Raw genomic sequence first — 27,766 nt, forward strand, 5'->3', positions numbered from 1 at the left:
AGGCATCTTTTATTGACTGGAGAAGAGCCAGGTGACAATTCTAGGCCTCCATCTCTCCATGACCAAATGGAACACAGAAAAGCATTATTTTTACATGGGACCACAGCAGGACTGCAGCTTAGAGAGAAACTGAGATTAGGATAAAGCTGGCATTTTTTCCCTGTTGTTCACACCTTTTTCCAAGATGCCACACGAAAGAGCAAGAAAGGAGTCCTGTTCTGCCTTGAAGCTCCCTCTGCAGCTACTTGGGTCCATCTTCTCTTAAGGATTTATGGCACCAGCGGCGCCACGATTGTGTTCTGTCAAGAAAAAAAGTCAGCTTCAACCTTCTGGAATCCATCTGATTATTTCTTTTTGCTGTTGTTATTGTTACCGTTATTATTGTCATCATCATTATTATTTCATGCCTTATAGAGTCAAGGCAAAATGAGACCATTTACATCATGAATTTCAGCTCTGTTCAGAGCCTGGAAATTAGAGTTGCCAGACCTCAGGCCTAAACCTGAGCCTCCAGTTTTCATATGACATTTCCAAGAGGCAGGCAAGGGTACAGATCCTTCAGTTTTGGTGGGTTCATTTCTGGGCAGGAGGAAAAGGCTATGTGCAAACCTCCAGTTCAGCGAGTAGAGCAGCTGCTTGCTACAGTTTGCTATGGCTCAATAGATTCGTTGCTGCAACTTGCAAACATCTCCAAGCAGGTCTGTGGACTTACTTAAGTTAGTTTTCTCCTTCCCTCCCAGTTGTAGTATCAAGGTCCACTCTGCTCCACATCTACCTAAAACACCCCTGAAAGATGCCCCTCTAAGCTCTACTTAAAGATCTCCAAAGATTGAGAGTCCACCAATCTCTGAGTCAATCTACTCTACTCTTGATCTCCAGTAAAAGGGTTCTTCCTAGTGTTTAGGTGGAATCCCTTTCTTGCCGGATACTTTAATGGTGTTGATTGGAAACAAAAATGAATTTGGGTTGTGGAAAGTATAAATTCTGCACTGATTGTTTCAAGGCCCCACATTTTAAATTCTGGGGTCTCCAACCCCCCCCCCCCCAAAAAAAAAAGAGCAAGTCAATTTCTTCTGGAATCTGGAGTTAAAAGCCTATCCTTTATCCTTCCAGTGTTCTTGGTTGGGGTGGTTTCTCTGAATGGCTTACAATCAAATCAGTTTGAATTAAAGCCATAAAAATAATTTAAACATCTTCAAGGCCTGCCAAACAACTGAATAATGTCAAAAGTTAAATTTGGAGCAATATAAAGCCGTACGTGTCTACAGTTGTGGAGCAAGTCATTACCAGTCTGTCTGTTGAATTACCCCAGATCATGGCTGTTGGAGAACAGATTTCCAGAAATGAACACCTGCGCTCTTACCTGAGAGATATCGACCACACCACTGGCATAGCCCATAGTGGAGAATTTCGGGAGAGGGAGTTCTATATTCAGGGCTGTTGAAATAAAACCAAGGAAGAAGGGTAAGACACATAACCTGGCTGATGGACAACACTGAAAGTGTAAACTTGGCTGAACAGTAGAAAGGTGTTTGCCATACCATCGATCACCCGCATGTATCCAACCTGAAGAAGGGTCTTAATCCAGTTTTCAACGAGTTCAATCTAACACAGAGAGAGAAGTTTTTGGTAAATCAGATGGCAGGAGTGGAGTGGAAATGTCCATGGGATTCATGGCCAAGATGTCCCACCAATATTATAGGACCTTGCCAACTAAGTTGCACAAGCATTTTGAGTGCTCCTTTGACAGGAGGAAGTTTTGTGGACTATGGCCCACTTCATCTGCTGGTCCAACGTTTCAGAGTACTAGTCAAGGAGGGACATCCTAACTTCTAAAGAACCCTTTCCCAACCTTGGGACAATTCTAGATATTTTTGGACTACACCTACCACCATCCTGGCCATTTGCTATACCCAGGAGAGGCGATCTGAGTTATACTCCAAAAACATCTCGGGACTCAAGTTTAGAAAAGTCTGAATGTACTATTGTATATGTAGAACCTCTGGAGAATAATTCACTGGTCACTGTCTTTTAGAGCCAGCGTGGTTTAGTGGTTTAGGAGCCTTGGTGGCGCAGTGGTTAAATGCCTGTCCTGCAGCCACTCACTCAAAACCATAAGGTTGCGAGTTCAAGACCAGCAGAAGGGCTCAGGATCAACTCAGGCTTGCATCCTTCCAAGGAGATCGCTAAAATAAGTCCCCAGATTGTTGGGGGCAAATTAGCTTACAGTTGTAAAACGCTTAGACACTGCTTAGGTGGTATGAAGCAGTATATAAATGAAGCTTGTTTGAAGCTTGTAGTGGTTTGAGCACTGAACTACAACTTTGGAGACCAGGATTCAAATCCCAGTTTGGACTTGTAAACCCACTGGGTGATCTTGGGCAAATCTGAGAGGATAGCAATGGCAAACTCCCTCTGAAGAAATTTGCCATGAAAACGGTAGATTCGCCTTAGGGCTGCCATAAGCTGGAATGACCTGAAGGCATACAATAACAACAACTGTCATTTAGGTGGGACTTAATAGGGGGCCTTCTTGGTGGCTCTTGAAATCTAGACTTGCTATCTTTCCATAGGCAGGTGAAGATTATTTTGTTCCAATGGGCTGTTGAGAAAAATCTACTGGTAATGCTTTTAATGAGATGCTGCATGGTTAAATCTCTGTCTCAGCCTTCAGAAGGCAGTGGTGGCAAGTCCCTTCTGAAGAAATCGTGCCAAGAAAACCCTGTTATAGGTTCACTTTAGGTCACTAAAAGTTGGAAATGACCCGGGCCTCATTCCCACTACCTTTTAAATTGGATTGCAAATTGGTTTGAACCAGCTCAAACGACCCTGGTTCCCATTTAATCCAAATCACAGAAGCAATTCAAAGAGGGGAGCCAGGCGCTAGACCCATTTAACCCACATCTTCTTAAGACTTTTTTTCTGCATCTTTTTAGATAAATCAATTCCTCGCAAGTGTGAACCACAAGTGGATCGGAATCGATTCCAATTTCCCCTTCGGCCGGCTGGAACCAAATCATTTTGAATCGATTCATTCATGAATGGGAACCAGAAGTGGGCTATTTTGATGACAGAAAATGTCAGAAAATGCAATTGGGGCAAGTGTAGTGTAAACCACAATCCAATGTCGAATTGATCCATCAATTCGGATCGCACACCGACTTATCAGTAAGTGGGAATGAGGCCCTGAAGCCACACAACAACAACAATGTTTCTGAATTATTTTATATTATATTTATAATAATAATATATAATAAAATTTAAATTATATTTCCCGCTTCTCCCTTCGGATCAAAGCAGGATTACAACAAGTAAAAACAACATAGATACATATATAATTCAAATACATCAATCAAGGGAAAAAGATAAGGAAGGAAAGGATTGCTCACAATCATAAGGATCGAGTCGTTGTATTCAGGTGTAAAGTATTATTCAAAATCAGATTAGAGAAGATTCGTTGGACAGGCCTGCCAGAAGAGATCCGACTTCAGCGCCTTTTTGAAGGCTTCCAAGGAAGTGATGAGATGGATCTCTTCTGGTAAGTTGTTCCAAAGTCTAGGGGCAATCGCAGAAAATGTTCTACAAGAGGTAGTTTTCAACCTGGTTTTTGGATGTTCTAGTATTTTTGTTCCAGGTGTTCTGAGAGTGCAGGGCGGATTGTGTAGGGAGAGGCATTCCCTTAAGTAACTCGGGCCCAGGCCATATAGGGCTTTATAGATACGGACTCTATCCTAAACACAATCAATATTTCATGTTACTGTACTTACATCAAAGTTGCCAATTTCAGAGGAAATAAGTCTGAGGAAGACCCTGCAGAAAGGAAAATAATGAGTGTGTTACTGGCAGGCTATGTTCCTGTTCTAGAGCAGTGGGTCTCAAATCCAGAACATCCGGAGAACCAAAGACTGAGGAGCATTAGCTGAGAGGGAACAGCTGCAACAAAAGGCTTTAAAAGGGCACAGCTGCAAAAGATGAATTCATAGAATTAGAAATGCATAACTGCATAACCTGTTGTAAGCCGCTTTGATTGCCTGGCAAAAAGCGGGATAGAAATAAAAAATATTATTTTATTATTTATTATTATAAATATATTGCTGAACTAAATACCAAGGCCTCAAAGACTCTAAATGGATGCAAAACATGCCTAAATACAAAGATAGGCACATCATATTAAACACAAATGATGGAGGGAGTAATCAATGTCTTACAAAAACATAATGTGCAATGATGAACAAATCAGATGATAAATCAAACCAGATACTAGCTAGACTGTGACTGGAATGAATGGAAGTTGTGCACAAGGCATCTAAATATGCCCCTTCCCAAATCTAGGCCATCAATAAACAACAATCTTTGAAGGATATCATTTGCCCTCTGCTATCATGGACAAATTGATCCAATATCTGTGGAAGAAGGATGCATTTACCTTTCCAAGGATAAGGCGATGCCCAACTTGCCTTCCGTAATGCTAAGCTTTCCAACCAAGTGGATATCCTGCAATCAGAATAATACAGTTGTATAAGAGAAGGATTTCTGCCTGCTGCTTTTCTCCCATTGTAATCTCTTGCATGTGTGTATGGGTCCCCACTTAGACACAGGCACAGGCTCACTGTTCCTTTGGGGTGTTAGGAACTGCCACACCTAGGAAGTAACCTGGCTGCCTTTCACAGATTCTCAACCAAATTCTTCTTCTTCAGGCACCATTAGCAGAAGTTGCAAAGTCCCTGATCTACTCATGACACAGCTGGGATTTGGAGTCCTGGATGTTAGGGCCTCATTCCCACTACTTTTTAAACTGGCCCTGGTTCCCACTTAAACCGAATTGCTGAAGTGATTCCAAGAGGAGGCCATTCACCAGACCCATTTAACCTCGTCTTTTTGACGCTGATTTTTTCCTGTGTCTTTTTCACCAAATTGATTCAACGCAAGCGTGAACCACAAGCGGATCAGAATCGATTCAAATTTGACCTTCAGCCAGTTGGAGACAAATCATTTTGAATCGATTCATTCATGAATGCGAACCACAAGTGGTGATAGGGGCAAATGTAGTGGCAACCACGCTCCAATGTTGAATCAATCCATCGATTTGGATCACACACTGATTTATCTGTAAGTGGGAATGAGGCCCAGGAATCTGGAGCTGCTCCTTAGTTGGGACACAAGCCTGCATTCCCGAAGCACCCCTTTGCTCTTCTCTCTTGCCTCCTGGCCCCCTGAGATATTTTTTATAACCTATGCCTAGAAACATCTTGAAGTGCTGCCCAACTGAGCATCCCATTGAGCTGTGGTCTTTCGTGGTTCCTTCATGATACCGACTCCACTAACACCATCACATCCTTAACACTTTGTTTAACTGGAGGGAAGACTATCGCTCAGCTGTCTTGCCCAGATAATGGGAGGTCCTATTATCACATCGAAGGCTGGAACACATTCCGCCTCCCTTTTTCCTTTTAATGAAAGCAATTCAGAGACATAGCCATGTTAGTCTGCAGTATCAGTATGGAAAGGGATCTTGTGGCACCTTTGAGACTAACAACATCTTTCACTCAGTCAGTCTCAAAGGTGCTTCAAGATCCCAAAAGTGCTTCAGGATCCCAAAGGTGCTTCAAGATTTGAGACTAAAGCCCTATACAGACCTACAGAAAGCGCTGGCTTGTGGGTGGAGCCAGGATACAGCGTCTTAATGTTGGATGCCCTAACTCTGCCCCCATGGTGCCATCATGGCGCACACTGGTCCACATGGCATGTGCCATCATGATGCACCTCCAGCACTGCATCCACATGATGCAGTGCCGAAGAGGCGTCATAAAGCTGCATCGCTGCTGCTATGGAGCCCCTTGGAGGGCACAAAAAGGAGCTGCTCTTTGCGGCTCCTTTTTGCGCTCTCCAGAGGTCGGATTGTGGCTTCAGCGTCAAGTCGCCACAGCCCCGATCTGGCCAGGAAAGGGGCGGCTGCAGGCTGCGCCTTAGGAGCAATCTGTACAGCCCCTAACTGAGAAAAAGATATTGTTAGTTTTGGGTAGTTTTAAAGGTTCCACAAGAGCCTTAGCATAAAGTAAATAAATTGCATGAATAAAATAAATAAATAGTTAAAGCAAGGTTGTGGTTAGCCTGTTGCTCATTTTGATAAGACATTTGATGAGACATCTGAAACACATTTTCTGTGAAAGGGATCTTTTGGGTTGATAACTCAGGACAAGGAAGTTAGAAAAGGAGATCCAAGAAATGAAGGAGAAATCTTGCAGCTTCTTTGGATGGGTGCTTCTTTCAGCATACCACCTTAAACACATCCAATTTTGTCTGGTTTTGAAAGATAGGCAGGGCCGGGCCTTGTTAGTCCTTGAATGGGAGACCACCAAGAAACAGGAAAGAATCTTTCCTGAAATCCTAGAGAGCATTACTGCCAATCAGGGCTGCTTCTACTAGGCTAGACTAAGCAGAGTCTGACTCTCAGCCGAAGGCAGTTTCTTATATTTGTTGGCCAAGTGCGTGGAAATCGACGTCAAGGGGCCCACAATCCATGGACAACCCAGCCCTTCTCATCTTGTTACTTACAGCGTCCACCTTAAAGAGGGGAGTGAGGCCAGACCTGGTGCGGGCTAAGACTTCAATGGTGGCTTTCAGGGTCACTCTGGCCTCACCGTTTTGCAAAGACACGACTGGAACATCACTAACTTTAATCTTGATCACCAGAGGCTGATCTTTCGGTAGAAGCCGAGACACCTGTGAAAGACAAGGGAAGGCTTAAGTCTTAGAACACATGAGAAATCTTTACCAAAATGTAAATGCTCCCAGAAGGCACTAGATCCTGTGACCCTAACCAGGGGCAGACCTGGTTAGTCCTTGGGTGGGAGATCACCAATTAGTCCTGGGTGCTGTGGGATCCCTTTCAGACGAAGGAACTGGCAAATCACCTCTGAGGAATCCTTGCCCAAGAAAACTCCATGAAATTCACGGGGTCTCCATAAGCCAACAGGTGACTTGAAGGCATGTGCACACATATACAGTTTGAACACCTTACCTGAGGTAGCACAGAATGAAGAGCTGAGGTGGTCATTGGGACAATCCCAGAAAACTAGAGAAAGGAACAAAGGGGAGAGAAAATAAGTTAGACAATTGGTGTCTCTTAAACGTAGTACCTATTTTCCCAGTTCCATGACTCTCCTCCACAATCCAGATTCCATTTATAAGCCCTCAAAAGGGTGTCCACTCCACTATGGAATAGCTCTTATCATCAGAAGACCCTTCCTAATTTTAGTCTGAAACTCTTTTCTTATAATTTGAATGCATTAGTTCGAATTCTGCCCTCTGGAGCAGAGAACAAGCCTGTTCCATCTTCCGCCTGACAGCCATTCAGAGACCTAAAGATGACTATCATGGCTCCTGTTCACCTTCTCTTCTCTTCTCTTCTCTTCTCTTCTCTTCTCTAAGCTAAACTTCCCCAGCTCCCTCAACCAAACTCCTAATAGCTCTTGGCTTATGAACCTGATTACGCAGATAAGAACATATTCCAGCTCAGTGATTTCTTTCATGCTCTATGGGGCCCAGAATTGGATAGACACTGTAGTATTTCTGTGGTCTCTTCCAAAAACATTTGACACAATGCTAGACCACATAAATAGGCTGATTCCTGTTGTTAGTCTCAACTAAGGCAGCCCCATTGAATTAAAGAGATTTGCCAACAATGAGTCAATGGGTCTACTCTTGTTGTTGTGTGTCTTCAGGTCATTTCTGACTTATATTGACCCTAAGCTGAACCTCTCATGGAGTGTTTGCTTGGCAAGATTTGTTCAAAGAGGGTTTGCCATTGCTATCCCCTGAGGCTGAGAGCATGTGATTTGCCCAAGTGGGTTTCATGATTAAGCGGGAAATCAGACTCATAAGCCCTGTGCAAGCTGGCCTTAAAGGCCAGCTTGAGGGCGAAGTCAGGGCGTAATGTCTATACAACGCCCACCCCAGCTCCGCCCCCAGGGTGGCATGATGCTGTGCACCACACTGCACTGCACTGTGTCGCATGGCGCATGGCATCACGGCACTCCTCTGGCACGATGCAGCACTGAAGGAGTACCGTAAAGCCACGGTGCTGCAGCTATTGCACCCTTTCCAGGGCGCAAAAAGGACCCTCTTTTTGCAGCTGGTTTTTGCAGCCTGTAAAGGTCAGATTGGAGCCACAGCATGCAGTTGCCGCAGCCACGATCTGGCTGTAAAAGGGGCTGCTGGTCTGTACAGCCCCATAATCTCCAGAATCACCCTGGCTCTCTCTACTACTACTGATCTACTCCTCCTGGAACTGAATGTAGGATTCAAGAAGTCTTTTTCCTCTCCCCAGCTTCCAAACAAAAAGACTAAAAGAAGGGTAGTTCTTAGATGCTTACCCCCCCCCCCATTCAGATGAAAAAATAAAGGTGATTTCAGTCAGGCAGTTCTGGAGGTTAGTTTAGCAAGGAGGAAACATCTCCTCCTCCTATACCAATCTTCTTCAACTCAGGCCTTGGATGTCTGGTACCAGGACACTCTACTACCAAGCTATACTCCTCCTTTAACCTTTGGGAGCGAAATCTTGTTGCTGTGTATACTTGGCTATAAGTCTAAATATTTATGCCCAAAAATTGACCCCAAACTCCCAGGTCAACTTATTTACGGATCACTATGGTAATGTGATAGCAGCTCTTTCAGAGTTCCCATGCATTGCAGAGAGGGGTTTATTTCTCTCTGGAGCCAAGCAGAAAGAGTCCTGGGTGATTGATTGATAATTGCAGTTTGTTTAAGAGTCTGCACATCTGGGTGAAATGAAAGCTGAAACGGTGAAGCCAAAAGCCTCAGTGAGAGTCTCTCTTGCCATGCGCACACATATACACATACTAAAGGAGCCGCAAAGTTTTGCCCTTGACCTATCCACAGCTGCTGGCAAAATCCATAATTTTGGCTCCAAAACCTGACCTCAATTTATAGTTGAGTATATATGGGAAATATTTCTCATCTGGCCAGCTTACCATTTCGTTGGAGAGGACTGCGTCGAGCTCTCCTTTCGCCGCAAGCATCGTAATCACAGAGGAAAGGACATTGCCAGAAAGAAACAGCCGGGAAGTTTGATCTGCCATCGGAGGGAGAGAGGTCAGCTCGGATGGAGCAAGGTTGACAGTGTTACCTTCATTGTCAGTGAGAATGCTCTGGAGGAAAAAGGCAGGAGAACAGAAGTTAAGAGAGAACCAGTGGCCTCATTAGGGTTGGCATCACCCAATGCGGAAACTCCTGGTGTCACCCCTTCACCACTGACCTCCCACCAGGCCAACCATACAGAAACCTTAAGTATGTTTTTTGCACTAATGTTACTCATATATCATAATTCCTGTATATCACTGAAAGTAATGACAATAGTTGTGACATAAAATGACTAGCAAAATTAGTTATACCTTTAAATAACAATATCATATGGACAGCCTAAATGTATTTTCATTTGCATACATAGAATCATAGAGTTGGAAGAGACCGCAAGGGCCATCCAGTCCAACCCCATTCTGCCATGCAGGAAATCCAGATCAAAGCATCCCCAACAGATGGCCATCCAGCCTCCGTTTGAAGACCTCCAAGGAGGGAGACTCCACTACACTCCGAGGAAGTGTGTTCCACTGTTGAACAGCCCTTACTGTCAGGAAGTTCCTCCTAATGTTGAGGTGGAATCTCTTTTCCTGCAACTTGCATCCATTGCTCCGGGTCCAAGTCTCTGGAGCAGCAGAAAACAAGCTTGCTCCCTCCTCAATATGACATCCCTTCAAATATTTAAACAGGGCAATCATATCACCTCTTAACCTTCTTTTCTCCAGTCTAAACATCCCCAGCTCCCTAAGGCGTTCCTCATAGGGCTTGGTTTCCATACCCTTCACCATTTTAGTCACCCTCCTTTGGACACGCTCCAGTTTCTCAATGTCCTTCCTAAAATCATAGATTCCCCAAGAGCCACCCGGTGCAACCACCTAATCTGCAGAAAAACACAATCCAAGTGCTCTGAACAGTATGTATTCATATATTTAGTCGAAACACATTTTCTTGAAATAGCCCCAAAGTGCAAGGAACTTTGCAGCTGTTCGCTTCTTCTTTGCTCACTGATGATGAGAAGATGTATGGCTATTCCTTACACCCCTAGAATGGGATTATGGTCAGTTTACTGGTCAAGAAGAAGTATAAAGTACAGTGGGTCCTTGGTACCCGCTGGGATTTGGTTCCAGGACTCCCTGCGGATACCAAAATCCATGGATGCTCAAGTCCCATTAAATATAATGGCATAGAAAATGGTGTCTCCTATATAAAATGGAAAATCAAGGTTTGCTATTTGGAATGTATATATTTTTTTTGGAATATTTTCAATCTGTGGATGCTTGAGTCCATGGATAAAATATCTGTGGATAAGGAGGGCTGACTGTACAAAAAGGAAACGATGACTTACACTCAGCTTCAGCACAAGATGTTGATCCTGGAACAAGGGCAGTTCGGCCAGAGTATACTGCAGTTTCCCCAGCGTACCCATTGGCAATATATCTGTGAGAGGAAAGAAAGAGAAGCGTCAGGGAGAAGGACCCACAGACACACCATCCTTGCAGTGTCTCCTTTCAACACTTTAAGGCTACCCTGGTGCCTTCCTACAGCAATATTGTATTTCCAATGTTGCAGGGAAAAGATTTATGAGAAATGCATTATAAAGTAGCAGAACTTGTAATGGATAAGATCCAGCTTGCTGACCCTTCCTTCCTTCCTTCCTTCCTTCCTTCCTTCCTTCCTTCCTTCCTTCCTTTGTTCTTCTTTTTTTTTTTGAGATTAAGTTTATTAACTTTTTGCATGAACAATCTAACTTGCAATCAGAAAAATATTATTCTACCATTACAGATCCACTGAATAATTCTCCTAAAATTATTAATACTAATACTAATACTAATAATAGTTGTTGTTGTAGTTGTTGCTGTGTGCATTCAAGTCATTTCCAACTTATGGCAGCCCTAAGGCAACCCTATCATGTTTTTTTCCCCACAAGGTTTTCTTCAGAGAGGGTTTGCCATTGTCTTACTCTGAGGCTGAGAGAATGTGACTTGCCCAAAATCACCCAGTGGGTTTACATGGCTGACCGGTGATTTGAACCCTGGTCTCCATAGCCATACCACTACATCATGCTGACTCTCATTAATAGTCATAGCTACATATTATTACATTTTAATAGATTTATAATAAATTATATTTATAATATAATATAACAAGATCTATAATATAATAGATTTCTAATATATATATTATATAATATGTTTATAACAGATAAGATTTATAATATAATAGATTTACAATAGTGAAGTCGAAGGCTTTCATGGCCAGCATCCATAGTTTTTTGTGGGTTTTTCAGGCTATGCGGCCATGTGCCAGAAGAGTTTGTTCCTGATGCTTTGCCAGCATCTGTGAAGATGCCAGCCACAGATGCTGGTAAAATGTCAGGAATAAACATGGCCACATAGCCTGAAAAACGCACAAAAAACTATGGATGTTTAAAGTCTATAAACAGTTTCCGACAACAACAGGCTTCAAGAAGAGACTTTAAAAGCTGAACAGTGTCCAGAGAAGAGCAACAACTGTTTTCAAAGGTCTGGAAACCAGACCTTTGAGGAACAGCTTAGAGAGGTATGTATGTTTAGCCTGAGGAAGACAAGACTGAGGAGTTTATCAGACTCAAGTTTTGGACCCTGCAATTGCGCTAAGGAAGTGTAAAGAACGTTGCGAAATGACTGTTTCGTGCGATGTCTTACCACATTGCTTGCTTTTCCGTCATTCCCCCATAATGTTATGTTAGCGCTACAATTGCGCGAAAGTTGCGATTTGCGTGATGCAAAACCATGCATAGTGGAACTGTCTACTACACCAGCACCTTCCTTTTGTCTTTCGCATTTCGCATCAACATATTTGCGCATGCCCTTTGGAGGCTTTGGTGGCATCCTGACCTTTGTGTTTCCGGGGGAGCGAGGGGTTCCCCCTCTCTCTAGGGTCCTATTTAGCGGAGGGGAGGGGGAGAAGGAAAGAGCCGAAGGAAAATGGGGAATCTGGATGCAACAGGTGACAGAAGGCAAAAGGGCAAATCAGGGTGGCTTTTGGACTGCAAATGCAGTATTTTTCCCTATTATTAAATATATACACCCCTGTCTTTATTTTTATTTATTTTTTTGTTATTTTTATTATTAAATAAAATGGAATGGATGACCCCTAGGGGCCCCTTTCATTTACAGCCTCCTAGGTGTCCATGCTGGAAAGAGGAATGGGGCTGGAATGGATGACCCCTGGGGGTGCCTTACATTGGAAGCCTCCTAGGTGTTCATGCAAGACAGAGCCACCCCCCCTCCCCAGGGGTTGTCCTGGAAAAGGAAGGCCACCAGAAGGGAATGGGGTCAAAAAGCAGCCCAGCATCATGCGAACTTTGCAATCAGTAACTTTAGTGTTGCGTTGCGCTGCTGCCTTCCACTTTTGCCCGCAATGCCCAAAAAGGGGAGGAATGACGCTTAAACTACGGGAGCATTGTGCAACGATCTCCCATAGAAATGAATGGCGTCTGGAAGAACATCACACTGTCACGTTATTGCGCAACATTGGTGACGCTAACATTGCGCGATAGGCAGGAAAAATCACCAAAAATTCGCGTCTGATAAACTCCTGAGAGATGGGGATGCCACTTGGAAGATGGAGCCAGCTTGTTTTCTGCTGCTCCAGAGACTGGGATAGAAATCAATGGATTCAAATGACATGAAAGGAGATTTCACCTAAACATTAGGGAGAAATGCTTCCCTGTAAGAGCTGTTTAAGGGTGGAATGAACTGCTTTAGAGGATTGTGGACTCATCTTCTTTGGAGATCTTCAAATGGAGATTGGATGGGCATCTTTCAGGAGTGCCTTAGATGTCTATTGCTCAGAATGGAGTTGAACTAGATAGCCCTTATGGTACCTTTCACCTCTAAGGACTCTTTCACATGGCCAAAGGTGACAGGAGCATAGCGCAATGCTCCTGTCACTATCGCACAACTGATTGAAGATTATCAGATGAGATTGCGTGACGTCACCATAATCGTGTAATGATCCTGTGAATAAAGAGTAATTCTAGTGCCACTTTTCATTCACCAGACTCTAAAGTGGAACAGGGGGAAGTATATCATACCTCCCCTGGCTGGTTTCCAATAAAATCAGGTTACATAATGTCATGTGTTTAAAGCCCACGCCGTTGCTGTGAGGAATTTAAGCAGGGATATCTGGCTTACCTGGCAAAACTCCCTAGTGCTTCTTAAGCCATCTGATTTGGGGGACTTGTAGGGCTCCCCCAAAATAAAACCTGCCAGAGACCAGACACTAGAAACTCAGCCTAAACAACCAATAGGTTATGGGCCAGCACTGTGCATGGAACACCACATTGAGCAGCATTGCCTTAGAGGACTCACCTGGATTTGATTGGACTCATGCAAGGTTTCTGTTTCAATGGTCAAGTTGGGACTAAATTAACTTACCATTGAGTGTGATAAAGAGAGTGTTCAAGATATTCAGCACAAGGTCTACAACTGGACACAGCTGCAAAAGAAAGAAAGGAGATTGGGGTGAGAGAACAGAGTTCCATGCTCCTTGTCAGTCGTGTGAGTCTCTGGTCAGTGCCTGAACCAACCATACGGCAATAAGCAGCAATGCATCAGTTAAGAATAAGCCCCAGAGTTCCAGTGATACATTAAACTCTTTTACTCCAAGTCTCAAGTCTCTACCTTCAAGTCTCAAGTTCTTGCAAGATACTTTCAAGCTGAGTGTCAAGTCAAGTCTCAAGTCTCAAACTCCAAGTCTCAAGTTGAGCTTCAAGTCCATGCAAGACACTTTCAAGTCAAGTCTCAAGTCTCTACCTTCAAGTCTCAAGTCAAGACTCAGGTGCTTCCAAGACACTTTCAAGTTGAGTCTCAAGTCAAGTCTGAAGTCTCAAACTTCAAGTCTCAAGTTGTGTCTCAAGTCCTTGCAAGATACTTTCAAGGCTCAAGTCAAGTCTCAAGTCTGGAAATCAACTTTAATGGGGAAATAAGAGGTGGTGGTGGGATGTGTGTTGGGTGGAGTTTCAATAACTAGAAAATCAAGGTGTCCACAAAGTTAGCTTTATTGGAAGGGAACAGAAAATATGTTAGGAAATGGGCTTGAGGCAGAAGGATGCTTCGAAAGCTTTTCAAAAGTTTTGGAAGGCTCCTCTGATGTGTAGCCTCAACCCTTCCCTGAAGCCCACTGCTTAACATGCTTGCTGTTTCCAGATGAAATTAGGCCAGCACCAGTTGGTTGCTAAAAATATACAAGTCTCGAGTCAAGTTGAATCAGCGCATCATTTATTGCTGAGTCAAGTCCAAGTCAAGTCATTGAAGTGATTTGAGTCCGACTTGAGTCTGAGTCAACCAACCAAATCTACATCACTGCAAAGTTCACAGGGAAAGCTACCCTAAGGAAAAGCATTGCTAGAAAGAGGAAAAGGAGGAGGAGGAGGAGGAGGAGGAGGAGGAGGAGGAGGAGGAGGAGGAGGAGGCAGCAAGGGGAGGGAAGGGGTAGATTCTGCTTATCTGGCAGATTTCCCAGAGGATCTGGAATTGATCTAGCAAAGAGGAATATTTCCCATTCATTTGCAGGACAGTATTTACTGTCGTGATTCCCAAAGCGTACTCATTTAAGAGGCCAAAATCTAATTGTTGGGCCCAAATAGAGCAGCAACCTATTAAAACAATGAGATTAACACAACTGTTGACTCCTTGTATGTATTTGGACATTCTAACATTTAGATTTGCATTATGTATTTTTTACTTTGTCTTCTATTGATGTGGTCAGCTGACTAATCAATAAAAATTTGTTGTTGTTGACTGAAGGTTCAGCTAAATGGTTCAGTGGGTCTACTATAGTTGGCAGTTGGATTTTGGCCTCAGTGTTCAGTAATTGTTCAGGTACTGGGACTATTAGTTAAATGTATCTGGAGGTCTCTCTTGGCTACCATCACAGAGGGGTTCTCCAACATGCATTCCTTATGGCTCACTACAAATGGTTTTACTAGTGAGGGAGCTCGGGTAGATGTTGGGGATTGTCTGAAAGGTTCTGCTGGGCTTTCCACCTCCTACAGATGGGTTCCTCAACCAGGGATCCCTGGAATCCTATGGTTCTGTGATAGGTTGCTATGAATTGCACAAATTCAAAGGCTATAAAGGGGTGACCAATAGCCCTGGATAAATCAAATTTATGGAGAACTCACCACACCAGGGAGGACATCGTTCAAGAGCTTAGTTAGGATGCCCCCCAGATCCAGCAGACCAGGCCTAAAGAAGAGAAAGGGTTAATCCTTAAAAATGCCACAACCCTCTTTGTTAATGTGCTGGAGCTGCTCATTCTGCACAGCTATCTTTGCAAACGTAGCCCATTTGCTGCACATTTTATAACATGACACAAATATTGTAACTTGGGCAGGTAGCAGTGTTTTGATGATATCCTGGGATACAGGTCTTATACAAATGACTCCTAGGTTCCCTTTCCCATGAACTATGGTCCAGGCCGGTGTCTCCCATCCTATACCTGTGCCTTTCATTATTATTTTTTCCTGCTTAGGACCTTACATTTCTCCTTGTTGAACCTCATCAGGTTAGCTTTAACCCAGCCCTCTAATCTGTCACAGTCATTTTGAATGTTAATCCTGTCCTCTGGGGGATTAGCAATCCCTCCCAGTTTGGTACACATGCTAACACATGCATGTGTCATGACCACATTTGAAACATATTCCTGGCTCTGTGAACAATTTTTCTGTCTGAAATGCATTGCTAACAAATATCAAGACTTTTGAGCCAAAATATAGTCCTTTGACAGCTGCAAAGGCTTCTCTGTACAGAAATGTAAAAGCAACAGGCTCCTCTGTCCATTTCTGCCCTAACTCCTGCCCCCAAACCTTTATTAAGACCTAAGAACACTCACCCAGAGAGGAGCTTGATGTCAACAATGTTGGTGTTGCACTTGTCAACCAGAAATTTGGGAGCTCCTTTCTGGTCTTGGGCAATCCGGGCAGTGGCTGTGATGTTCACTTTCACCTGAACATTCAAAAGTTCACCCAGAAGCCTGGAAACAGCAGAAGAAAAACCGATTATATTGTCCACTAAATCATCTGTAGCCTCAAAATGATTCTTTATGTTTTCAGACCCTTGTTGTTGTTCCTAGCTGCCTTCCAGTTGCTCTCGACTCATGGCAACCCTATGAACGAGAGACCTCCAAGTCATCCTATTCTCAACAGCCCTGCTCAGGTCCTGCAGAACAGGGCAGCCATGGTGGCTTTCTGGATAGAGTCTATCCATCTGAATTGTGGTCTCCCTTTTTTCTTTTTCTTTTTTGCTACAGCTTCCTTCCTTCCCAAGCATTATTGTCTTTTCTAGTGAGTCAGGTCTTTTCATGATGTAGCCGAAGTAGGACTGTCTCAGTTTAGTCATTTTGGCTTCTAAGGAGAGTTAAAGGTTGATTTCCTCCAGGACCCATTTATTTGTCTTTTTAGCAATCCACAGTATCCTCAGAATGCTTCTCCAACATTGCATTTCAAATGAATTGATTTTTCTGCCTATCTGCTTTCTTTACTGTCCAGCATTCACAACCATACATAGAAATGGAAAATACAATAACACAGACAATCCTAACCATATTATTCAGTATAAGAGTTATTGAATACTGGACTGGATGGCCCTTGCGGTCTCTTCCAAATCTATGATTCTCTTCCAAGTCCTAGTCCTCTTCTGATTTCTTGACTGCAGTCTCCATTTTAATCAGGCCTTTCCTGAATAGTTCTCCGGCCATCGGAAGGAAAATCTAACTGCTGACCTCTTCACCACAGTTATTGTATTTTTTAACTATGTTTTATGTTTTTAATTCCACATTGTTTAATTGTTTTTTAAGGGGGGTGGGTGGGTTGAGGGTTTGGACTGCATATTTTAACTTTGTAAACCGCCCCGATTACTTTTTGTAGAGAGGCGGGATATAAATAAATTTTATTATTATTATTATTAATGACTGAGCTAGGTATGGAAAATATTTATTTCAGTGTCTTCATTGTCACCTTTCAAGTTATTCAAGTGGTCATTATATTTGTTTTCTTGCTGTTGAAAGCTGAACCTGCCTTTGCATTTTCTTCCTTGACTGTCTTTAGGGTTCGTTCCAAGTCTTTGCTATCTTCCACTAGTAGCAGGGTATCATCTGCATATCTTCAACTGTTGATCTTGCTTCCTGCCATTGTCACACCTTCTACTCCAACCCAGCTGAATGGAAAGTCCCAGTGGCATAGTTGCACTGTAGCCTCCCACTAGTGGCCAGCTCTATACAGGGCCGCAGCCTGTTTCTTCAGTGCCTGCTTCCGGGGGAGTCTTTAATGCCAAGGCACAAAGGGACAGAAAGTCTGGAAAAGACACGGATGATTTTCCAAACCACTCTGCCATTGTACCTTGGTTGGCTTCAAGATTCCCTTGGAGCTAGGTCATCCAGAGCCTAACTATGGCCCGGGACAGATGGGCCTGAAGGGGCGTGCCACCGCCAATACTAGGGTTCAGGAACACATAGTAACAGCACACTCCTGAGCCCTAGCATGTCACAGTGGCAGCATCATGACAGCGTCCCATCCACACAGGCGCCACCATGATGATGTAAGCGATGCACAGCATACAGACGTCGCTGTGCGTCACTTACATCACTGGGGCACCAATGGTGCATTCATGACGTGTGTCAGGTGCCACAAAAAGAACCAATTTTTCTGGGAACATTTTACAGCAGAGGGACACCATGCAGTTTGGCTGCTGCGGCGCCCCTCTGGAAGAAAAACCAGCGCCTCCAACCTGCCGTTTCGGGGCGGTATGTACCACACCTATATGACTATTTCTTTCTCCTCTGACAGCAGTGGGGCAGTGCGTGGGAAGCAGGTGGCTGAACAGTCACCCATTGCTTTTCATCAACAACCCTCCTGCTCTTCCACTTATTCAGTGATGCTATGGGGAACTAGTATCATACAAGTACCAACCTATTCATGCTTCATTGTGCAAGTAGTCTGACACCACAGAACCTGGCCTACATTTGTTTGTCTCTTTTTGTTGTGTAAAACTCAACAACTGGGTTGGTGAAGTTGTGCATCCCGAGGAATACCATTCCATAACCAGACATTCCTGCCCACAGTAAGGCAACGTGGTGTAGTGGCTTGAGCACTGGACTACACCTCTAGAAACCAGGGTTTGAATCCCTACTAAACCATGGAAACCCACTGGGTTGTCCAGGATAAGCCACACTCTCTCAGCCTCAGGGGAAGGCCAAAGCAAACCCCTTCTGAACTAATCTTGCCAAGAAAATCCTGCAATTAATCCGTTTTAGGGTTGCCATAGGTCGGAAACGATCTGAAGCCACCCAACAACACCCACAGCCCAAACTGATCACTGACTAGACACTAGAGTGACAATTTTTCAACCTACTCATAGGTGCCTAGTACTTTAAGCATCTAAATCATGCATTTAATAAAGTATGCCCTTGTTTATAATAGATCATGTGTTTATAATAGATCATATCAATACATCTTTGGCTACCAAACACATTACTTTTTTGGAAAAGTCTATGTGGAAAACAATAGGATAATTAGTGGAAAATTCTGGATAAGAAATCCTCTTCTGTTAACATTGCTGGAGGGGTGGGTTTGAAGACAGGAAAAGGGGAGAAGAGAGAGGAAAACGTCTCACGTGTTGCCCTTGAGTTCCACTTTGGTAGAGATGATCAGTCCAACCCCAACACCTGGCATGACTTCCAATTTGATTTTCGGTAGGTCAATATGCACCATTTCCAAGCTGGAAGTGAAGGACAGCTTGTCAGAATTAGAAGTGAAACCTACACCTGGAAGCTGTAAATGTCCTCTTTTCAACATGGGACAAGGAGCTATTTATTCTCTAACCCAGCAGTTCCCAAAAAAACATGCAGGGGTAGCTATGTTGGTCATTTAACAAATGCAACCAAAAATCCATCAGTCAGACCTTTATTGGGCAACTGAAATGCACAATATACTTGTTGCAAGCTTTCGAAGCTCTATGGGCTTCTTCATCAGGCAAGATGTTACAAACAAAACAGGAGGAGAAGAAGAAGAAACAACTGGAGATGTGAGTCAGATGCCTGTATGTTGTTTCTGTCCTTAGTAAAGATGTTACGATGGGGATGATATAAATATAAATTTAGAAAAAAACTGGGGCCTCTCCTTCCTCCTCCCACTGAACTTCATCCAACTCACACGATCTATTCAGCATTTTAAAGCGACACAGGCAAATGCTGCAGCTCACTGTTCCAGCCAACAACAATAACAACAGCAATAACATAAGCAAGCTTTTTTCCTGGGGGAAGACACTGGACCACACACACGGAACAGTTTAGGACGTATTACAGGGCTGATGGTGAACCTCTATGTTGCTGGAAGTTTGTATCTCTGATGCAGCAGTTAAACACTCTTGATGGCCATTAGGACAAATTTCTGTGTGTGCATATGTGTGTTGTGTGGTGTGTGTGTGTGTGTGTGTGTGTGTGTGTATGCAGCTTCACCACAGCTTAAAGACAAAAAGGTAGTGAAGAAAGAAAACATGCTTTTGAATTTGCCACATTATCAGAGATATAACACAAAAGGTTGCAATGTAAGTCAACGGACACTACCATTTCCAAAACTGAATAAGGTTCCATCGCCCAAACTTTCTGTTTTATGGAACACCTTCTATATCGATGTGCAGACTGCTATAGAAGTTCTCCACATTGCAGAAAAACCTGGAGCATAATAGAAGAGTGTACAATCCTTTCACATTGGGTGGGTCAATGGACAGCCTCTACTATGCAGAGAAAATGGTGAGCAGCCTTCCTGTCTAGGAGTACTGTCTGTCATCAGTTTGTTAAGCTCACAAAGAATGCCAGTGTTCCTCTTGTGTAGATGGACCTGAAAGGGCAACTTGGTGTTTCCCACCCAATAGTAGACAACTTACCCAAGCAAACCTTCTTTGCCTCCCAGGAGTCCTCCAACAGATCCAAGCAGACCTTCTTTTTGGCCTCCCAGGAGACCTCCAAGTAGGCCTCCTCCTTGGCTTCCTCCTTGCTGTCCTCCAAGTAGTCCTCCTAGAAGGTTTCCTTGTCCCAAGATTCCCTGGAGCAGGCCACCACTGGCCAAGCCATCTGAGATTGCTGTAGAGAATTGACACCATTTTTCACAGAAGAAGAAAGGTCAATAAAATAAAATAAAAAATTGTCTCAGCATTGTTCATCACCCGTATCATCACCATCACCACTGTCCTCCCATTTTCCCACCCGATGCTGGGTTGCCCTTTACTAAACATATTCCTGCCTCCCCACTACTCTCTCTTTGCCCCACACCGTAATCTGCCTGGAATCATATGGGTCTCGGACAGGAGTATCTGAATTGTCTTGCCAGAAGTCTAAAAATGACACCAGCCTTGAGAGTGGTGCAAATAAACAAAGCCCTGTCTGCACTGGCCAGTCCTGACCCCAGAGCTGCCCCAGGCCTTCCCTATTGCAAAAGTCCCCTGTTCTGATGGCAGCCAGCTTATCACATGCATGTCCCTCTGAACCACCCAGTGCATTTCTTGTTGTTGTGTGTCACTTTGCTCCAAAGTCAGAACAAGGTGGCCACTGAACACATGGCTGGGTGCCTCCTTCTGACCTCCAAGTGAGGGATGGGAAGGAGTGGCAGATGTGCCAGGCAGCTCAATGGGATGCATTTCAAACAGCTGTCCAGCATCAAAACAAAGGACTCTGGATCTTCCAGGAAGATCTGGAGCAAGCAGGGAGGTATTTAAATATGTATTAGAAGGGGTACTGTATATTCCAGTTCTGGTGCTGAATGAGTCAGACATCATCTGGTCTTTTTGCACCAGAACCGGAGTTTGGACCATGCATTGTCTGGTTTTCCCGTGGAGAGGACAGGGGAAGCCGATTTATTTGGCCCAGATGTAACAATGAAGCGTTTTTAGTGGCACAGAAGCTGTTCAAGTGGAATAAGACCTCACATTTGCCATTTGCCAAGTTAATGGCATTGGCATTCCCTTGGCAATTAATGGCCATTAATTAGCAGCTTTCATATTGCCAAGAAAAATAGGCTGATGGTTCCAGAGCAGGGTACATGCTCTCCATCTCCTTGTCCCAACCCAGGAGTGCTCTTGCACCTAGGCAAACAAGGTTTCCTCTGAGTCATGGCTTTCTCCCGGATTTGCCCAGGAGCGTGTGCCTCTCATTCCCCAGCGACAAGTCACAGTCTTCTCTCATGCATCAAGGCTCAGAGGGGGCAAGGGGGGTCTTCTCAGACAGATATAGCATAAATGGTTGGCTTAAAACATCATTCTTTCCCAGTACACAATTATAACACTCAAATACTATTTTCATTGCCATGGCTGCATCCTACAGACTCTTGGGATTTGTAACTTGGGGAGGCCCTTGGGCCTAGAGCTTTCTGGCAGAAAATGTTAAATTCCTCTGCAAAACTACAAATCTCAGAATTCCATAGGATGGAGCCATGGCAGTTAAAGCTGGTGTCAAAGCGCTATAACTGCGTAATGTGAAACATGCCTTTTCTAGTTTACACTAACCCACACAATTCTGGACCATAGATGCTGGTGCTTCCTCCTTAATTTCTCCTGCACCTCCATATACCTTTTTCTTTGCATGGACACTGAGTACATTGAGTTTCCTGGGTGCACCATCTTCAAACCTTGGGACCAGATCCCAGCCCAAATGGTTTCACTCCTCCTCCCTTGGCAGTGACAATTGCAGGCCTTCCCTATTACGTGCCCATCACTCCAGTGCAAGCACGGTGCCCAGCATGTGATTAGGGCTCTTCTTGATGCAAGCAGCTGCAAACCAGTGGTGGTGGCACAGTCAGGAGGAGTACATTTGTGAGAAAACATTTGAAGGTGGCAACCGTGGCAGTGATAGGCGCAGCCATGGCAGGGGCACACACTCCAGGAAAAACTCAGGAGTTTAAAAACTCACAATAATGAAGTATATCTTGAATCCTGGGCAGATAGAGCCATGCATCCCATGGTCTTATCCAGAGCAGAGGTGTTGCTGCCCCGGATGTCACCCATTGTGGGGGATGAGTTTTTAGGGCAGAGTGAAAAGGGTGAGTAGAATGTGCCTGGCAGGCAAGTGGGGGTGCAGTGGGCCCCCAGTCTTGCTGCCACACATCATTCTACTCACAAGTAGCAAAATACGCAGCAGGGAGGTGGGGTACACTGGGCACCTTCCCTCACTGTTGCACACCACTCTACTCAAGATTGCATGGCAGGGAGATGGGGGGCCCTCTGGCAGGTGTCACCCCTCTTCTGGGTTGTCACCCCGTAAGGGTTGGACCCTCCGCACCCCCCTAGTGATGCCACTGGTCCATAGGATTTAACAGATTTTTAAGCAGTGTAGACAAGCCCAGGAGTCATCCAGTGAGGATGGTGGCTTCCAGGAGTGGGGCTTCTGGGAGTGGGGTTTCTGGGGTGGAGCTTCCAGGGGTGGAGTTTCTAGGGGTGGGGCTTCCAGGGGTGGGGCCTCCAGGAGTTGGGCTTCCAGGAGTCAGGCTTCCCAGAGTGGGGTTTCCGAGAGTGGGGCTACCAGAGGTGGGGCTTCCAGGAGTGGGGCCTCTGGGAGTAGGTCTTTAAGGAGTGGGGCTTCCAGAGTTGGGGCTTCCAGGAGTGGGGCTTCCAGGGGTGGGGTTTTCTGTGGTAGGGCTTCCAGAGGTGGTGCACACAGCCTCCTTGATGCTGCCCCATCCTTCTCCTCATATGGAAAAGGTCAGGATGGCACAGGAGGGAGGGAGCGCACATGGGACGGCACAGTAGGAAGGCCTGACCAGATGTCACCCCTCTTCTGGGATGTCACCCTGAGCAGGCTGCACCATCGCACCCCTCTAGCGAAGTCACTGCCCTGGAGAGAAAACTTTCAAAAAGTCTTCTTCCAGGAATGTGAGAACAAAATATGTGGTGACTAGTCAAGAGCAGGATGGGCCAGAAAATAGGTGTTTTAGTTCTATAGGCTAATTAAAAAATAAGGGTGGGAAATGGGGGGGGGGGGACACATGGGCCAATTTTTTCCCCTTTGTCTGCCATAGATCACACACAGACACATACATGGAGTGTGCTCTCAAACACCATTACCGATTGTGTTGTTTCTGGTTGTTTCCTGCCTCAGTCCGCACCGAGCAGCGGGCAAGAAATACAGGTTGAGTCTCCTTGATTTGAAATACTAGAGCAGTGATGTCCAAACTTTGGCCTTCCAGGTGTTTTGGACTTCAGCTCTCAGCATCCCAGACCATTGGCCAAGGTGGCTGAGGCTTCTGGGAGCTGAAGTCCAAAACACCTGGAAGGCCAGAGTTTGGACATCGCTGTGCTAGAGGACCAGAAATGTTTGGGATTTCAGATTTTGGGGGATTTGGGAATGTTTGCACCTACATGATACGATATCTTGGAGAAGGGACTCAAGTCTAAGCAGGTAATACATTTCTGTTTGTATCTCCCTCTCTCTCTCTCTATATATATATATATATGTGTGTGTGTGTGTGTGTGTGTGTGGTCTGAAGGTAATTTTAAAGACAATATTTTTTTAAATAATTTTGTCGATGAAACAAAGTTTGTGTACACTGAACCATCAGAAAGGAAAGGGGCCACTCTCTCAGCCACCCAGGTGGACATTTTGGGGGTTTTGAATATTTTGGCTTTCAGAATACTGGATAAGGGAGACACGACTTGTATTAGTATTACCTTCCCCAGAGTTCTTCCCAAAATGGCAGCCAGCTGTGATGTTGTTTCACTTCCTGTCACCATCTTGAGAAGACCTGTGATGAAAATTGAGGTTGCAGGCCGGTGGCTGCTGAGAGCTTTCTGTATGGGGCTGGGGGTGGTTTGGGACATTTGGGGCAGCCTTCAGTGCTTTTTAGGTGACAAATAACCCCAAACGGTGCTGATTTGTTTTTTTTTTAAAATGGGGGTTTGGGGGTTTAGGGGGAAACTGGTATGGAACCTCGCGAGCTGCAATAGTGAGATCCAGGAACTCTTGCCTGGGAGGTCTGTGGGTCACATTTTGCCCATCCTAACATAAGAGATAAGAGATAAGAGATATAGCTACTGACTCTTCTCCAGGACTGTGTTGTCCACGAAGGCCATGGAGGACATTGCCACTTGCTCAGTGGCTTGTTGGAAGGGCAAGAGGATGCACAGGAGAAGGATGGTCCACGTCTTCAGCATCTTGGCTCTGGAGCCTGTAGAAATATCACTGGCCGTCAACGTAAAATCCTTGGAAAGGCAAATCAAGACAGAGTTGGCAGAGACATGCAAACTGGACAATAGGTCCAACCCAGGAGAAATCAGTCAAGAATGAACAAACCAGGTATTCTCCTCTGGCTTAGCACACTCTTTCATATTATTTGCATACAGTGGCCTGCACTGCCAGCTTGCTTTATTTATTTATTTATTTATTTATTTATTTATTTATTTATTGGATTTATATCCCAATATTCTCCCAAAATGGGATTCAAGGAGGCTGCCTTGTGACCAGCTGCTTGGAAGCTGTTTGGTCACTACAGATTCCAGGATTCTGTAGGATGGAGCCACAGCAGTGAAAGTGGTGTTCACCTGCACTATTTCAACAGTGTAGATGCACCCCAAGGCAAACCTGTCATGGGGTTTTCTTAGCAAGATTTGTTCAGAGGGAGGGCTGCCTTTTCCTTCTTCTGAGGCTGAGAAAGTGTGACTTGCTCAAGGTCATAGGTCCATAGCCAAACAGAGATTCAAACCCAGTTCCTCAGGCTCATAGCCCAATGCTCAAACCACTACTCTCCTCACAGCATCACACACTCCAAAATTTATTCCGCTAAAAATTAGAAAAGAATTCAACATTCAGTTGGAAAGTATTGATTTTTTTAAAAAATCAGGTTTAAATTTCCCATCAATTCAATAGGTGTACTTTAACTAGAATGGACTGTCAATTTGGCCCCACATATACCTGCAAATATCTGAATGTATATATTCCATATATATATATATATATATATATACACACACACACTTATACATATAAAATGATTGTTATAAAAATGTGTCAAGAAGTCTTTGCATTTTGTTAGTTCAGTCCAACCCTTCAAAAAGAAACATCCTGAAATTCAAACTATATTATTCCAACAAAAAGCCAGTTATTGCAGAGTTTCAGATTTGCACAAACTCTCATTGCAAACAGTTTATGTCAACATTTATTTCACTGAGTCAGTGGGTTTCTTTGACATGGAACCAAAAATTGGATTTAGTGCTTGGGTTAAAAGAAAATCCTATACATATTCTTTTTAGTTCCAGCAGTTACCATATATAAAATTGACTTAGTGTGAGTGCATCTGCACTGTGGAAATACTGCAGTTTGACATCAGTATAAGTGCAGTAGCTCCATTCTATGGAAACCTGGGATTTGTAGTTTTACAAGGTCTATTTGCCTTCTTTGCCAAAAAGTGCTGGCCGCTCACAAAACTACAAATCCCAGGATTCTGTAGGATGGAGCTATGGCAGCTAAAGTAGCATCAAACTGCATTATTTCTACAGTGTAGATTCACCTTCACCCAGAGCCAGATTTTTACACAAAATCTATTCTTGCTTGTCTAGCAATAGCTTAAATCCATCTTGCATTGACAGGGAATTAACAGTGAAACTGAACTGATGCCAGCACTTGAAAAATTATTCTTGACTTAGGAAATCAAACTGGTTGTTGTTGTTGTTGTTGTTGTTGTTAATATTATTATTATTAATATCCCACCTTCCTCCCGGTACAGGGACTCAAGGCAGCTAGTTTGTGAGAAGCAACCTTTTTGACCCCCAACCCAGATGAGCTCCCTTTGGATCCTGACCATGCTCCTTACCTGACTCACCTGTTGGCTTTGCAAGGCGTTCAGCAGCTGTTGTCCTCTGCCGAGGAAGATGTTGGGAGCCAAGGACGGACGGTCCTTATATACTAAATATCTGTGTCAGGAATGAGGAAAACACTTAGTTTGTGGGAAACCCATGATATTTACTTGGGTGTAAAATACCAAGTACTTTCTGCAATGCAAACATTTCCTTAGAAATTTGAAAAGGTTGGCAAATTGTTGCGCAAGGTGCATTGAACACCTGAACAGGTGTATTTGGCCCAGACTTGATCTGGGATGCCAGTTTCCAATGGACAGCGCTGGTGACCTTGCCTGCCCAAAAAATGCCAAGATCCTATGTTACACACTAGAGGTTGGCACATCAAGAATTTTATTCAGCCACTGACTGACTGGAGCAGAGAGAGAATGGATGCTAATTTGCATCAGTGCTTGAACACAATAGTATTGTCGAACACTTTCATTGCCCTCACCCATAGTTTTTTGTGGGTTTTTTCGGGCTGTGTGACTATGTTCTAGAAGAGTTTATTCCTGATGTTTCGCCTGCATCTGTGGCTGGCATCTTCAGAGAAAGACATCAGCCACAGATGCTGGTGAAACATCAGGAATAAACTCTTCTAGATCATGGCCACTTAGCCCAAAAAACCCACAAAAAACAATAGTGTGGGTTGTTGCTTTCATGCTCATACACACCAACCCTGTGAGATCCATAATGCTACAATGGCTGCAAGGATCAGCATTCCTGGGCCTAAATCTATTTGTTATTCCCAAATACAGATCAATTTCTGGATAGTAAGTAAACACTTTTGTGAGTCACATCGATTCCAAATGGATCCTGCCTCTACCCATCTATTTATCTATCAATCTGTCTCTTTCTATCTCTCACCCTATATCCAACTAATTCAGATCAATGTATGCTAAAGGCAATTTAAAATTTAAAACAGTGAGAATAATTTAAAGAGATCAAGTTATAGCATAGTCAATATGTGATGAGTTTAAAAGAGGCATTTTATAACCCATTAAAACAGTTTAAGACAATTTAAAACCATGCACAGCAGGAGGAAATCAAGTACACTTCAAAGGCTGTGGCTGCGATGATGGAGGTCCCTCGCTGTAGCTATTTCTGCTACCCTACAAAACTTCAAACTGTCCCCAAACTGAAGGGTTTCCAAGGCCCTAAATATGCTGACAAAGATTATTTCCATGCTCACTGGGTCATGGAGCACATTGAGACAGGCAGCTGGAGAGACCTCTTGGAGTCCTGCTTTTCTCCATTGTTCCTAAAACCAGGAGACCACTACAGTCAATGTTTCCCTACACCACGATCTGCAGCTCCCCAGAAACTCTTTAGTTGAGGCACTACCTGGCTTAAGCCGTAGGTTTCTGGAATCACATCCCATCATCAATGACCATAAATGTGCATCTGAAAAGTTGCATGTCCTTAGGTCCAGCTTGTGTGGGTGTGTAGTGTGCCTTTAAGTCACTTCTGACTTATGGTACCCCTAAGGCGAACCTATCATGGGGTTTTCTCGGCAAGATCTGTTTGCCATTGCCTTCCTCTGAGGCTGAGAGAGTGTGATTTGCCTCAGGTCCCCAATGGATTTCATGGCCATGTGGGAAGTGAACTCTGGTCTCCAGAGTCCTAGTCCATTACTCAAACCAGTACGCCATGTCCAGCTTACTGTTTAGGAACTATTGAAGAGGATGCCATCCATGTCCAGTGGGTCCTTGTTATCTGCTGGGGTTTGGTTGCAGGACTCCTCCATGGATAACAAAATCTGTGGATGCTCAAGTCCCATTAAATACAATGGCACAGTAAAATGGTGC

General features: G+C 44.1%; 1 protein-coding gene across 1 annotated transcript; it reads right to left on the bottom strand.

Annotated features, from left to right (window-relative positions):
* On the bottom strand, nucleotides 1-27,158 carry LOC149315420 (BPI fold-containing family B member 3-like). Its single transcript, XM_089513309.1, has 16 exons — nucleotides 27,151-27,158; nucleotides 25,946-26,036; nucleotides 24,163-24,329; nucleotides 18,756-18,860; nucleotides 15,979-16,119; nucleotides 15,269-15,332; nucleotides 13,521-13,581; nucleotides 10,445-10,536; nucleotides 8,994-9,170; nucleotides 7,022-7,075; nucleotides 6,556-6,723; nucleotides 4,427-4,494; nucleotides 3,768-3,810; nucleotides 1,542-1,605; nucleotides 1,364-1,437; nucleotides 1-299 (listed from the first exon to the last, which is right to left on the bottom strand). Exons 1-16 carry the CDS (start codon nucleotides 27,156-27,158, stop codon nucleotides 270-272), a joined length of 1,407 nt encoding a protein of 468 aa, XP_089369435.1. The 3' UTR covers nucleotides 1-269.
* Between the last annotated feature and the right edge of the window lie 608 nt (nucleotides 27,159-27,766).

This window comes from Sceloporus occidentalis, unplaced genomic scaffold (assembly GCF_023333645.1).
Source record: "Sceloporus occidentalis isolate IW3139 unplaced genomic scaffold, rSceOcc1.0.p SCAF_3, whole genome shotgun sequence".
NCBI classification, from domain to species: Eukaryota; Metazoa; Chordata; class Lepidosauria; order Squamata; family Phrynosomatidae; genus Sceloporus; species Sceloporus occidentalis.